Source organism: Pan paniscus, chromosome 1, assembly GCF_029289425.2.
Source record: "Pan paniscus chromosome 1, NHGRI_mPanPan1-v2.0_pri, whole genome shotgun sequence".
Taxonomy (NCBI): Eukaryota; Metazoa; Chordata; class Mammalia; order Primates; family Hominidae; genus Pan; species Pan paniscus.
Genome location: NC_073249.2, coordinates 201,561,918 through 201,575,812, shown reverse-complemented (window position 1 = coordinate 201,575,812; position 13,895 = coordinate 201,561,918). Strand labels below are relative to the sequence as shown.

Genomic DNA, 13,895 nt, shown 5'->3' with positions numbered 1-13,895 from the left:
ACTGGACTAATATGATACATTATTATTAACTGACATCCACATTTTATTCACATTTCTTTAGTTTTTTGCCTAATGTCTTTTTCTGTTCCAGGATCCCCTCCAGAATACCACATTACAGTTAATTGTTATGTCTCCTTAGTCTCCCCTTGGCTGTGTCAGTTTCACATCCTTTCTTTGTTTTTGATGATATAGATGTGAAGAGTACTAGCCAGGAATATTATAGGTATTGGTTTTTTTAAATGTATGTGTCATTTCATGATTAAAAATCAGTTGCGGCCAGGTGTGGTGGCTCAGCACTTTGGGAGGCTAAGGTGGGAGGATTGCTTGAGGCCAGGAGTTCAAGACCAGCCTGGCCAATGTGGCAAAACCCCATCTCTACTAAAAATACAAAAAATATAGCTGGGCACGGTGGCACACACCTGTAATCCCAACTACTCGGGAGGCTGAAGCACAAGGATCGTTTGAACCTGGGAGGTGGAGGTTGTAGTGAGCCAAGATTGTGCCACTGCATTCTAGTCTAGGCAACAGGTGAGACTCTGTCTCAAAAAAAAAAAATAGTGTGGATTACAGTATCTCTTGGGCCTACTATCGTAAAACACATACACATGCATGTGCACACACAAACCTCCAGGCTATCACTTCAGTGCCAGCCAGCAGCATTTCTTACTCTAACCACTGCAACTGTGTCCCTGCTTCATCCTGGGGCTTCATTCTCATATATTTTCTTCACACAGCAGCCACAGAGAAGCTTTTACAATGTAAACCAGAGTCTGTTACTTCTGTTCTCCAACTACTTCAGTGGCTAAATTGGTACCAGTAGAGTGGGGTGCTGCTGTAGATACTCAAAAATGGGTACGTGACTTTGGAACTGGGTAACAGGCAGGGTTTGGAACAGTTTGGAGGGCTCAGAAGAAGATAGGCAAATGTGGGAAAGTTTGGAACTTCCTAGAGACTTGTTGAATGGCTTTGTCCAAAATGCTGATAGCACTGTGGACAATAAAGTCCATAGGCTGAGGTGGTCTCAGACGGAAATGAGGAACTTGTAGGGAACTGGAGCAAAGGTGACTCTTGTTATGTTTTAGCAAAGATACTGGCGGCATTTTGCCCCTGCACGAGATATTTGTAGAACTTTGAACTTCAGAGAGATGATTTAGAGTATCTGGCAGGAGAAATTTCTAAGCAGCAAAGCATTCAAGAGGTGACTTGGGTGCTGTTAAAGACATTCAGTTTTATAAGGGAAGCAGAGCATAAAAGTTCGGAAAATTTGCAGCCTGACAATGTGATAGAAAAGAAAAATTCCCGTTTTCTGAGGAGAAATTCAAGCCGGCTGCAGAAATTTGCATGAGTAACAGGAGCCAAATGCAAATTCCCCAGACAATGGGGAAAATGTCTCCAGGGCATGTCAGAGGTCTTTATGGCAACCCCTCCCATCACAGGCCCAGAGGTATCAGGAAAAAATGGTTTTGTTGGCCAGGCCCAGGGTCCTCATGCTGTGTGCAGCCAGGGAACTTGGTGCCCTGCATCCCAGCCACTCCCAACCATGACTGACAGGAGGCAACGTAGAGCTTGGACTGTAGCTTCAGGGAGTGCAAGCCCCACGCCTTGACAGCTTCCATGTGGTGTTGAGACTGCGAGTACACAGAAGTCAAGAACTGGGGTTTGGAAACCTTCGCCTAGATTAAAGAGGATGTGCGGAAATGCCTGGATGCCCAGGCAGAAGTTTGCTGCAGGGGCAGGGCCCTCATGGAGATCCTCTGCCAGGGCAGTGCAGAAGGGAAATGTGGGGTCAGAGACCCCACACACAGTCCCTACTGGGGCACCACCTAGTGGAGCTGTGAGAAGAGGTCCTCCAGACCCCAGAATGGTAGATCCACCGACAGCTTGCACCGTGTACCTGGAAAAGCTGCAGACACTCAATGCCAGCCCGTGAAAGCAGCTGAGAGGTAGGCTGTACCCTGCAAAGGTACAGGGGCAGAGCTGCCCAAGACCATGGGAACCCACCCCTTCCATCTGCGTGACCTGGATGTGAGATGTGGAGTCAAAGGAGATCATTTTGGAGTTTTAAGATTTGACTGCCCCACTGGATTTTGGACTCTCATGGGGCCTGTAGCCTCTTTGTTTTGACCAATTTATCCCATTTGGAATGGCTGTATTTACCCAATGCCTGTACCCCCATTGTATCTAGGAAGTAACTAACTTGCTTTGGATTTTACAGGCTCATAGATGGAAAGGACTTGCCTTGTCTCAGATGAGACATTAGACTGTGGACTTTTGAGTTAATGCTGAAATCATTTAAGACTTTGAGGGACTGCTGGGATGGTGTGATTGGTTTTGAAATGTGAGGACATGAAATTTGGGAGGGGCCATGGGTGGAATGATAGGGTTTGGTTGTGTCCCCACCCAAATCTCATCCTGAATTCCCATGTGTTGTGGGAGGGACCCAGTGGGAGATAACTGAATCATGGGGACAGGTCTTTCCCGTGCTGTTCTCGTGATAGTGAATAAGTCTAACAGGATCTGATGGCTCTATAAGGGGGAGTTTCTCTGCACAAGCTGTCTTTGTCTTTGCCTGCCATCCACGTAAGACGTGACTTGCTCCTCATTGCCTTTCGCCATGATTGTGAGGCCTCCCCAGCCATGTGGAACTGTAAGTCCATTAAACCTCTCTTTCTTTTGTAAATTGCCTAGTCTCGGGTTTGTGAACAGACTAATACAATGGCTTTTCACCTTGCAGAATAAAATCCTACGAGATCCTTATGCTCTAGCTCCTGGCCAGGCTACCTCCTCAGGAGTTAGATCACTTATCCCTCTCTCCCTGGCCCACCCTTCTCTGTCACATGGCTTCTTTGCTGACCCTGATACACACCACACTTGTCTTCTCTACCTGGAAGTTGTATTCCCCATACCCACATGGCTCACTTCTTCACTTCATTCAAGTCTCTGCTCAGATGTTAACCTCTTCAGAGAGCCCTTCCTTCACACACTGTCTTGCATAGCAGCCTCCCCTACAAGTTGTCTTCTTTCTCCTTAACTTTTGTGATGGTTAATTTTAGGTGTCAGCTTGACTGGATTAAAGAATACCTAGAGAACTGGAAAGGCATTATTTGTTAGTGTGTCTGTGAGGGTATTTCCAGAAGAGATTGATATATGACTGAATGGACTAAGAGGGAACCATCCGCCCTCAACGTGCAGTTGGCTTGGAACAAAAACGGAAGAAAGGCAAATTGGTCTTACTCTCTTGGAGCTGGAATACACGCTTCCATTCCTGCCCTTGGATTTCAGGATCCCAGGCTGTTGGGTCTCAGGACGCCAGGACCTACATCAGCCTTTCCATCACCGCTGGGGTTCTAAGGCCTTTGGGCTAAGAATTATATCATCAGCTTTCCTGATTCTGAGGCTTTGGGACTTGGACTGAGCCATGCTACCAGTATCCCTGGGTCTCCAGCTTGCAGACAATCTGCTGTGGGACTTCTCAGCCTCTGTAATCATGTGAGTCCTTTCTAACTCATAAACCCTCTCTTATATATCTATGTATCTGATTGGCTGTGTCTCTATGGCGAACCCTGACTACGTATACTTTTGTTTGAATTCAAAGTATTTATCCCTACCTGATATTACATCGTATATCTGTTTGTTTTCTGTTTCTTCCATTAGAATACAAGTTTCATGAGGACAGGGACTTTATCCATTTGTTTACTGCTGTATCTTAGGCTCAAAGTTGGCACTCAATAAATATTGGTTAAATAAGTGAATTACAAGCAGGTTGGATTATTAGGTAATATGGTTCGCAGTGTGGGACTCCTGAACTCCAAGATGTCTTTGAAAGTAGCCATTTTTTTAATTTCTAATGGTTTAGTCAGACTACAGATTACTTAATAACAGGGACTATAGTTGATTCATGGATATATCTCCAGAATCAGGAACAGTTTCTAGAATACACTTGAGTGCTCAATAGACATAGCTATTATAGTTAATTGAAATGGAATTTGCAATGTGGGAAATAAGAAATCACACTTTTGGCCAGGCACAGTGGCTCACACCTGTAATCCCAGCACTTTGGGAGGCCGAGGCAGGAGGATCACTTGAGGTCAGGAGTTCGGGACCATCCTGGCCAACATGGTGAAACCCCATTTCTACTAAAAATACAAAAAGTAGCTAGGTGTGGTGGCGTGTGCCTGTGATCCCAGCTACACGGGAGGCAGAGGTGGGAGAATCGCTTGAACATGGTAGAGGTTGTAGTGAGCCAAAATCATAACACTGCACTCCAGGCTGGGCAACAGAGCAAGACTCCATCTCAAAAAAAAAAAAAAAAAAAGAGAAATCTGCTGGGCGCGGTGGCTCATGCCTGTAATCCCAGCACTTTGGGAGGCTGAGGCAGGTGGATCACGAGGTCAGGAGATTGGGACCATCCTGGCTAACATGGTGAAACCCCGTCACTACTAAAAACACAAAAAATTAGCTGGGCATGGTGGCAGATGCCTGTAGTCCCAGCTACTCGGGAGATTGAGGCAGGAGAATGGCGTGAACCCGGGAGGCGGAGGTTGCAGTGAGCCGAGATTGCACCACTGCACTCCAGCCTGGGTGACAGAGCGAGACTGTCTCAAAAAAAAAAAAAAAAATCACATTTTTCTCAGAGCAAAGTCTTTGTGATAGTAAATCTGGATAAAGGCAGTGGAACACTGAGGACGTTTATGCATAAGGACAGTAATCACGAAATTATCTTTGTATATATTGTCCATTAATGACTACTGCTATTTACTGAATTGATCTCCCTCAGATCCATATTTTGAAGCCCTAACCCCTAAAGTGACTATATTTGGAAATAGGTGCTTTAAAGAAATAATAGTTAAGGTCAAATGAGGTCATGAGGGTGGAGCCCTAATCTAATAGGACTGGTGTCCTTATAAGAAGAGGAAGAGGCCGGGTGCGGTGGCTCACGTCTGTAATCCTAGCACTTTGGGAGGCCGAGGCAGGCAGATGACAAGGTCAGGAGTTCGAGACCAGCCTGGCCAATATGGTGAAACCCTGTCTCTACTAAAAATACAAAAATTAGCCAGGCATGATGGCGGGCACCTGTAGTCCCAGCTACTCGGGAGGCTGAGGCAGGAGAATTGCTTGAACCTGGGAGGCAGAGGTTGCAGTGAGCCGAGATCGATCGGGCCACTGCACTCCAGCCTGGGCGATAGAGCGAGACTCTGTCTCAAAAAAAAAAAAAAAAAAAAGGAAGATGACACCAGAAGTGTAAAAGCAGAGGACAGGCTCTATGAGGACACAGGGAGGAGGCAGCCATCTGCAAGACAGGGAGAGAGGTCTCATCAGAAACCAACCTTGCCGGCACCTTGAACTTCCAGCCTCCAGAACTATAAGGAAATAAATTTCTGTTGTTTAAGTCTGATTGGCTTAACAGCAGTTTAAGCTGCTGTTATGGTAGCCCAAGCAGACTAATACAACGCTTAAGGATTTCAGTCACTGAGTGGAACCACCTTAGAATGTGAAAGACAATGAGGATATACACACAGCCTCCTTCCCCTGTGTTTGGAGGGTGCCTTCAAATTCCTTCTGTTTTATGTGCTGTGTAGGAAAAAAAAAATCTGTAAAATTATGTGAGTTTCTAATTGATAGATTGGTTCTCTTTCATGCAAATAGTGCTTATAGTTTAAAAGTCCTAGAAAAATTAATTCACAGTCACATTTTCTGTATGCAACTACATTTATGTAAGTGAAAACTTGGTAGTTTGTTAGCGTGTTCATTTTTATTTTTCAAGTATTATGTAAACAAAAAGAACCTTGATCTGCCAGAATTTTCAAAGAAAATTGGCAAAACAAGATTCCCCATAGTAGCAACCATACATATAGCTATATTCAGTGACTAAATGGTGTTTATGTGTTTCTTAAGCAATGGAGTTCATTTTGACCAACTGTCTGTTAAGAAGTGCCTAAGAAAACTGCTTATTCATTTTCCACATCCTGTTCGGCAAAGTGTGACACATAGCAATAGAAAACAATAATATAATCTTGGGATGCATATGCAATCAGTGCACAGAGAGCTGTCGTATCAGCTTTCAGAAGAGCATTTAAACACTGCCGCACGCTGTCCGTCTGTTTATCCTGCAACCAGGTTCTCCCCTTGGTCTCAATGGAAGCCTGAATCACAAGCACTGCCACGTTCACAAAGCTGTTAATTCTTCAAAACGCCAAATGGTATTCAAAAAGGGAAGTATAGGCTGGGCACGGTGGCTCACACCTGTAATCCCAGCACTTTGGGAGGCCGAGGCAGGCTGATCATGAGGCCAAGAGATCCTGGTGGAACTATCCTAGCCAACATGGTGAAACCCTGTCTACTAAAAATGCAAAAATTAGCTGGGCGTGGTAGTGTGCACTTGTAATCCTAGCTACTCGGGAGGCTGAGGCAGGAGAATCGCTTGAACCTGGGAGGCGGAGTTTGCGGTGAGCTGAGATTGCGGCACTGCACTCCCGCCTGGTGACAGAGTGAGACTCCATTTCAAAAAAAAAAAGTATAAAAATCTGAAGACTCTAGTGGTATAATCTAATTAAGTTTCTATGAAGCACATGATTGCAGTCATGTCAAAGCAGTTTCTATAAGCACACTGTTATCTGTTAAAAAAGCAAACAAGGCCGGGCACAGTGGCTCAGGCCTATGATCCCAGCACTTTGGGAGGCCGAGGCAGGCAGATCACTTGAGGTCAGGAGTTTGAGATCAGCCTGGCCAACATGGTGAAACCCCATCTTTACTAAAAATACAAAAAATTAGCCAGATGTGGTGGGTGCCTGTAATTCCCAGCTACTTTGGAGGCTGAGGCAGGAGATTCGCTTGAACCCAGGAGGCAGAGGTTGCAGTGAGCCAAGATGGTGCCATTGCACTCTAGCCTGGGTGACAGAGTAAGACTACATCTCAAAAAAAAAAAAAAAAAAAAAAAAAAAGGAATAATAATAAATTAACCTTAGCTTACTGGATTACCACCATCATATATGCAGTCTGTTGTTTACCAAGATGTTCTTACGTGGTACATGGCTGTATTTTATTGTTGTATTCTACAGTGCATAATAAATGGTGAGATTCTCCTCAAAGAGTGGCAGAGAAAGGATTCAACTCCATTTTCTCTGACTCCAGTGCCTGTGCGAACATTGGAGACTTTGCTGTCATGAGCGTTTCTCACGTACAAATGCAGGCAACAGTGAAAGGAAGTTGTCTTGTTTTTGAACAGGCCTTGTTTTTCTTGGATGCTTTTGCTTAAAATCCAACAGCCAAATGAGGAAACTGTAAAAGCAAAACAAACATTTTTATTGCAGATGAACCCACATACTGATTTTGGCTTATCTCTTGAAACAGCCTAAATGTCTCATTACAAAGACCTTAGAAATTCTTTCATAAAATCTGAATTGGAAGAGATCTTAGATATATAGGTTTTATTTCATCTAACATTTTACATGGATTGTTGATAAATGGCCGTCTGGCTATTATTTGAATGCCTCCAAAGACAGAGGACTCACTAATGCCATATGAAGTAGCTCATTCCATTTGGCAGACAGTTGAGATTGTTAGAAATTTATACTGCACCTCCCCTGGGCCTAGTTAAATTCTTTGGAGAAGCGTAGAGAAAAAATATTTTTCTTCTACATGCCAGTTTTTTTGTTTTGTTTTTTCTGTTTGTTTTGTTTGAGATGGAGTTTCGCTCTTGTCTCAGGCTGGAGTGCAGTGATGCAATCTCGGCTCACTGCATCCTCTGCCTCCTGGGTTCAAGCAATTCTGCCTCAACCACCTGAGTAGCTGGGATTACAGGCACCTGCCACCATGCCCAGCTAATGTTTGTATTTTTTAGTAGAGATGGGGTTTCACCATGTTGGTCAGGCTGGTATCAAACTCCCAAACTCAGGTGATCCACCCGCCTCGACCTCCGAAACTGCTGGGATTACAGGCGTGAGCCACCGCGCCCGGCGTACATGCCAGTCTTTCAAGTGTTCGAAGAGCCTTCTTAGGTCTCCTTTGGCCTTGTCTTCTGCAAGCTGTGCATGCGCTGAGTTCTGAAGTGGTGCCACACCACAGCCTACCACACAACGTCACTGCATGTGGCATAAACTGGGACCACAGAACTCTGAAACCGGAAATCAGGGTAGCTAACACTTGTTTGCTAACATTTCACATACATTATCTCCTTTAAACCCTAACAACACAGTGAGACAGTTACTGTTATCTCCATGTCAGATGACGAGACTGAAGCTACAAGATCACAGAGCTGGCAGTGGTAGAACCCAGATCTGTCTGACTCCAGAGCCTAAACTCTTAGAACATGGGATTTGATCTCATTTTATAGAGGAAGAAACTGAGCCCCAGAGAAGTGACCTGCCCAAGGACACCAGCCTGCCAGTGGGTGAACTAGGACTAGAATTCAGATCTGCCTCCCAGAACACTGGCCCTCACCGAGGCTAGGGGAGTCTGTTGGCAGGCTGCTGATGTGTTTTCCTACTTTACTTTTTTTCTTCTTTTTTTTAATATATATATTTTTTGAGACAGAGTCTCCTCACTCTGTTGCCCAGGCTGGAGTGCAGTGGCACGATCTCAGCTCACTGCAACCTCCCCCCGGGGGTTCAAGTAATTCTGCCTCAGCTTCCCAAGTAGCTGGGATTACAGGTGTGCACCACCACACCCAGCTAATGTTTTTGTATGATTTTGTTTTCTTTCGTTTTGTTTTATTTTGAGATGGAGTCTCCCTCTGTCCCCCAGGCTGGAGTGCAGTGGCAGGATATCAGCTCACTGCAACCACTGCCTCCCCAGTTCAAGCCATTTTCCTGCCTCAGCCTCCTGAATAGCTGGGACTACTGGTGTGCGCCACCACGCCTGGCTAATGTTTGTGTTTTTAGTAGAGACAGGGTTTCACCATGTTGGCCAAGCTGTTCTTGAACTCCTGGCCTCAAGTGATCTGCCCACCTCAGCCTCCCAAAGTGTTGGGATTACAGGTGTGAGCCACTGCGCCCGGCCTGTTTTCCTACTTTACTTTAAAAGCTGGCTCTCCTTGTGTTGTTGAACAAGCATTTGTTGGGCCCTTACTGTGTCTCTAGAACATTTATTTGAAATCAGAAGTAGGGGTGATACCACTGTGACAAGAGTAGGTTTTTAAAACTTTGCATAAAACAGCAAGAGGGACTCAACACGTTGTGTTATGTTTTTGTACCAAAACAGTAGTGTTTATATTTCTTGGCAATAAAATCATTTTTAGAAATAAACTGCAAATACTCATTCAGAAGCCAATGGATGATCTTCAGCACATTGCAGTTATTTCAGAATTCGGCCTACATGCTTAATTCGATCACTCTGCTTCACTCTCAAACTTTCACTGTAGGCATTGCTTCCCCACTCAAACCTTTGGGAGTTTCCCATTTGCCTGAAGGATGAAATTGAAGTGGCTCTAGCCACCTTTCAGCCTTTTCACACACTGCCGAGCCAGGTTGCTCATGCTGCTTCTGTTCTTGCAGATGCTCCCTACCTGCCCCCCTCTGCTTGCTTGGAATGCCTTGCACTTCCTGCTGCTTAGCCAAATCCAACACAACTCCATGCTCCATTCTCCCCCACCTCCCTATGACCTCTCCCTCCTCTCATTCCAGCAGCTACTGCCAGGATTGCTTGTTTCGTATTTTACATTATTTGTATTTATTTATTTTTTGAGACAGAGTCTCACTCTGTCGCCCAGGCTGGAGTGCAGTGGCGCGATCTCAGCTCACTGTAACCTCCGCCTCCTGGGTTCAAGTGATTTTTCTGCCTCAGCCCCCTGAGTAGCTGGGATTATAGTCACGCACCACCACACCTGGCTAATTTTGTATATTTTTGGTAGAGATGTGGTTTCACCATATTGGCCAGGCTGGTCTTGAACTCCTGACTTGAAGTGATCTGTCGGCCTCAGCCTCCCAAAGTGCTGGAATTACAGGCAACCAGCCAGAATTAGTTTTAAGAAGTGCATGTCAGTGAGCCCTTGTGTTTTGCAAAACATGAAATAAAATCCATGGTTTATTAAACTGAAATAAAGAAGGGAACTGTTTATTCTTTTAATGAAAGCAGAAGACACATGAAAGATTGTGTTATAAACTGAAGTTTTGGCCGGGCATGGTGGCTCACGCCTGTAATCCCAACATTTTGGGAGGCTGAGGTGGGCAGATCACCTGAGGTCAGGAGTTCGAGACCAGCCTGGCCAACGTGGTGAAACCCTATCTCTACTAAAACTCCAAAAATTAGCCGTGGTGGCAGGTGCCTGTAGTCCCAGCTACTTGGGAGGTTGAGGCAAGAGAATCGCTTGAACCTGGGAGGCAGAGGTTGCAGTGAGCCGAGATCACACCATTACACTCTAGCCTGAGCTATAGAGCAAGACTCTGTCTCAAAAAAATAAATAAAATAATAAATGAATTTTTGTAAATAAGTATCTGGTGAGGACCACTGTAAATTGCAGGAGGATAGGAGATTAGCATATCTGGCTCCTTGAGACCCATAACTATATTTTATTTAGAATTATCTCTCTGGTACTTCACACCATGTCACAAATTAGGTAATACAGGTAGTAGAATGAATTAGCAAGTGATGAGTGCATTTTAATAAACCATGAGAGGATGAGATGGGTGCCCTTGGGGGGTGGTGAGTGCTCCCTCCGAGAAGTGCCAGGTGTGGTCTGGCCAACCAGCGAGGCAGTGGCTGAGCTGGCTTTAATGTCTTTCCAATCCTGGCAGTCAGTTCTATGAAATTCAATGAGTATTTAAAATGTCTTGTTGGATGGTTTGCAAAAAAAAAAAAAAAAAAATCACCCCTGGCTTTATCAGCTTTGCAAGTTTGCATCCTTGCCTCTTTAATGGATATTTGGCTTTCAACTGCAAGCTGAGAATGGTACACTGCCGAATAAATGGTCCTACTCAACTGCAAGAAAACAAGTCAGAAGATTTCTGGGGGTGGGGTGGGGGTGGAATAACTTTTCTCTAGTAACTGTACCCAACACATATGTGGGGTGTCTTTGGAGCCAAAAGACATCACATTTCTTCTTTTCTATGCATTAGTTCTGTCATTTTGGACAAGTTACTTAATCTCTCTAGGCCTCCATTTCATCATCTTCAGGACTGAGATATTTACTTTTTTTTTTTTTTTTTTTTTTTGAGACATAGCCTTGCTCTGTCACCCAGGCTGGAGTGCAGTGGCGCAATCTCGTCTCACTGCAATCTCCACATCCCGGGCTCAAGCAATTCTCCTGCCTTAGCTTCCCAAGTAGCTGGGATTACAGGCATCCACCACCATGCCTGTCTAATTTTTTTTTGTATTTTTAGTAGAGACAGGGTTTCACCACGTTGACCAGGCTGGTTTCAAACTCCTGACCTCAAGTGATTTGCCCACCTCGGGCTCCCAAAGTGCTGGGATTATAGGCATGAGCCACCGCACCTGGGCGAGATACTTACTTTTATGCAGGACTTACTTTTATTGCAACTTACTTTTATTGAGATACTTACTTTTATTGCAACTTACTTTTATTGAGATACTTACTTTTATTGCAACTCAAGTGACTGAGCTGGAGATTTGTCCTGTTTGTGCTGTCCTTGGTTGATTAGCATAGTACTTGGTATAGAATAGTTATTCAATAAATACTTGAGGAATGAATGAATAGATTAAACCAATTTTCCGAGTCTTTTGGATAGAGTACCCTGATTCTGCTAAATAGGCAAGAACACTTGCAGGGGACAGAGAGAGATTGGCTGTTGGGAGAAGCCAGGAGCTGACGGCTGCAGAGAGAAGCTGATGAAGTCAGTTACACGCAGCAACATGGATGATTCTCAGAATAATCATACTGAGCAATAGAAGCCAGACCAAGGGGAGTACGTGCCGCATGATTCCCTTTGTGTAACATTACAGAGGGCTGGGCACAGTGGCTCACGCCTATAATCCCAGCATTTGGAGAGGCCAAGGCAGGAGGATTGCTTGAACCCCGGAGTTCGAGACCAGCCTACGTAGTATGGTGAAACCCCGTCTCTACAAAAAAATACAAAAATTAGCCTGGCATGGTGGCCTACACCTGTGGTCCTAGCTACTCAGGAGGCTGAGGGGGGAGGATCACCTGAGCCTGGGGAGGTTGAGGCTACAGTGAGCCATGATGGTGCCACTGCATTACGGTGTGGGTGGCGGAGTGAGACCCTGTCTCAAACAAAAAAATTACAGAAAATGCAAACCTTAGTGACAGAAAGTAGTTCAGTGGTTGCCTTGGGGTGGGACCAGGTGGGTAGGGAGGGAGGAATTTCAAAGGAGCAGGAGGAAGTGTGTGGAAGTGATGGGTGTGCTCCTTGTCTTGATGGTGGTGATGGTCTCTTCAGTGGATAAATACGTTAAAATGTATCAAATGATATACTTTTGTGATACCCTAACTTGTATTAACTTGATTGACTCTCTCTTAGCTAAGAAAGCCAGAGGGATTCCATTTGGCTCCTTCATTTGCAAGACATTAAGGGCTCCTTACCCACCCCCTTCCTCAAGGACTTAACTTGTGCAAGCTGACTCCCAGCACATCAAAGAGTGCAATTAGCTGATAAGGTACTGTGGCAAGCTGTGTCCGCAGTTCCCAGGAATTTGCCCGGGTGATAGTACTCTAAAGCCCCCGCGTTTGTGTCCGGCAGATAGCACCCAGAGCCCCCGCACCTGTCACCTTGTGATGGATTTAAAGCTCCCGCACCTGGAACTGTTTGTTTTCCTGTAACCATTTGTCTTTTTAACTTTTTTGCCTGTTTTACTTCTGTAAGATTGCTTCAGCTCAATTCCCCCTCCCCTTTCTAAACCAAGGTGTAAAAGAAAATCTAGCCCCTTCTTTGGGACCGAGAGAATTTTGAGCACTAGTCGTCTCTAGGTCGCCGGCTAATAAAGGACTCCTGAATTAGTCTCAAAGTGTGGTGTTTCTCTGTAACTCACTTGGTTACAACACTTTAAATATGTACAATTGTTTTGTTTTGTTTTTGAGACAAAGTCTCGCTCTGTCACCCAGGCTGGAGTGCAGTGGCATGATCTCAGATCACTGCAAACTTCGCTTCCCAGGTTCAAGTGATTCTCCTGCCTCAGCCTCCCGAGTAGCCGGGATTACAGGCAACTGCCACCACCATGCCTGGCTAATTTTTGTAGTTTTATTGGAGACGGGGTGTCACCGTGTTGCCCAGGCTGGTCTCAAACTCCTGACCTCAAGTGATCCACCCGCCTTGGCCTCCCAAAGTGCTGGGATTACAGGCATGAGCCACCATACCCAGCCTAAATATGTACAATTGATTGTATGCCAGTTACACCTCAAATAGCTATTTGAAGAGGAAGAAGAAGAGAAAGGAGAGGAAGGAGAAGGAAAAGAAGGGGCAGGGTCTCTCCCCAGGTCCTCTCTGCTTGACCCCTCATGCACAGGTGTCCAGGCCCATAATAAGGCTGCTTCTCTATCTCTTTAGTGAGCAACATCTTGGATGCTGGGTGGGGCAAGCATTGGCCTGGGACTCAGAAGGCCTGGGTTCTGGTCTTGGCTCTGCCACTCACAAAGGTACAACACCAGGCAGCAGCCTGACCACTGTTGGCCTGGACTTGCTGTGACAATACTGGTCCCTGCTGGTCCCAGCCTACCCACAGCATTGACTAGAGGATGGCCTAAGGGGACACATCAGAGTGCTGGGTGAACTATGAGTGTAGGTCAAAGGGAGGAGAGTGGGAGGGGAGGCAGGGAGTGAGCTCCAACCTTCTTCACCTTCTTTCTAGCCCAGTCACAACAACAAACGCTACAATGTAACACGGGACCCTCAGCAGCTGCTGAATTGTTTGAGCTCTATGTCCCTTTGCTAAGTGACCTCAGACTCCTGTACTACAATTTTTTTGTGCCTGCTTGTTATCATTTATCA

The 13,895-nt window shown here is 45.3% G+C and overlaps 2 protein-coding genes across 10 annotated transcripts in view; one reads left to right on the top strand and one right to left on the bottom strand.

The window, feature by feature from the left end:
* Positions 1–13,895, top strand: part of LOC117979961 (succinate dehydrogenase [ubiquinone] cytochrome b small subunit, mitochondrial-like) — a 44,525-nt gene that overhangs the window by 1,925 nt on the left and 28,705 nt on the right. For 2 of the 8 annotated variants that reach the window (XR_010109044.1, XR_010109042.1), the window contains exon 2: positions 3,054–3,752. The exons of 5 other annotated variants lie outside the window; for them this stretch is intronic. The gene's annotated coding sequence lies outside the window, so the exon portion shown is untranslated. Of the gene's footprint in view, positions 1–3,053; positions 3,753–13,895 lie in introns of those variants that run through there. One more of the 8 variants, XR_010109043.1, reaches the window with a different exon arrangement.
* Positions 7,161–13,895, bottom strand: part of LOC117979948 (blood group Rh(CE) polypeptide) — a 128,174-nt gene continuing 121,439 nt past the window's right edge. For both annotated transcript variants that reach the window (XM_034958475.3, XM_057300632.2), the window contains exon 8: positions 7,161–7,278. In XM_034958475.3, the coding sequence (XP_034814366.3) occupies positions 7,161–7,278 (118 nt within the window). The remainder of the gene's footprint in view (positions 7,279–13,895) is intronic.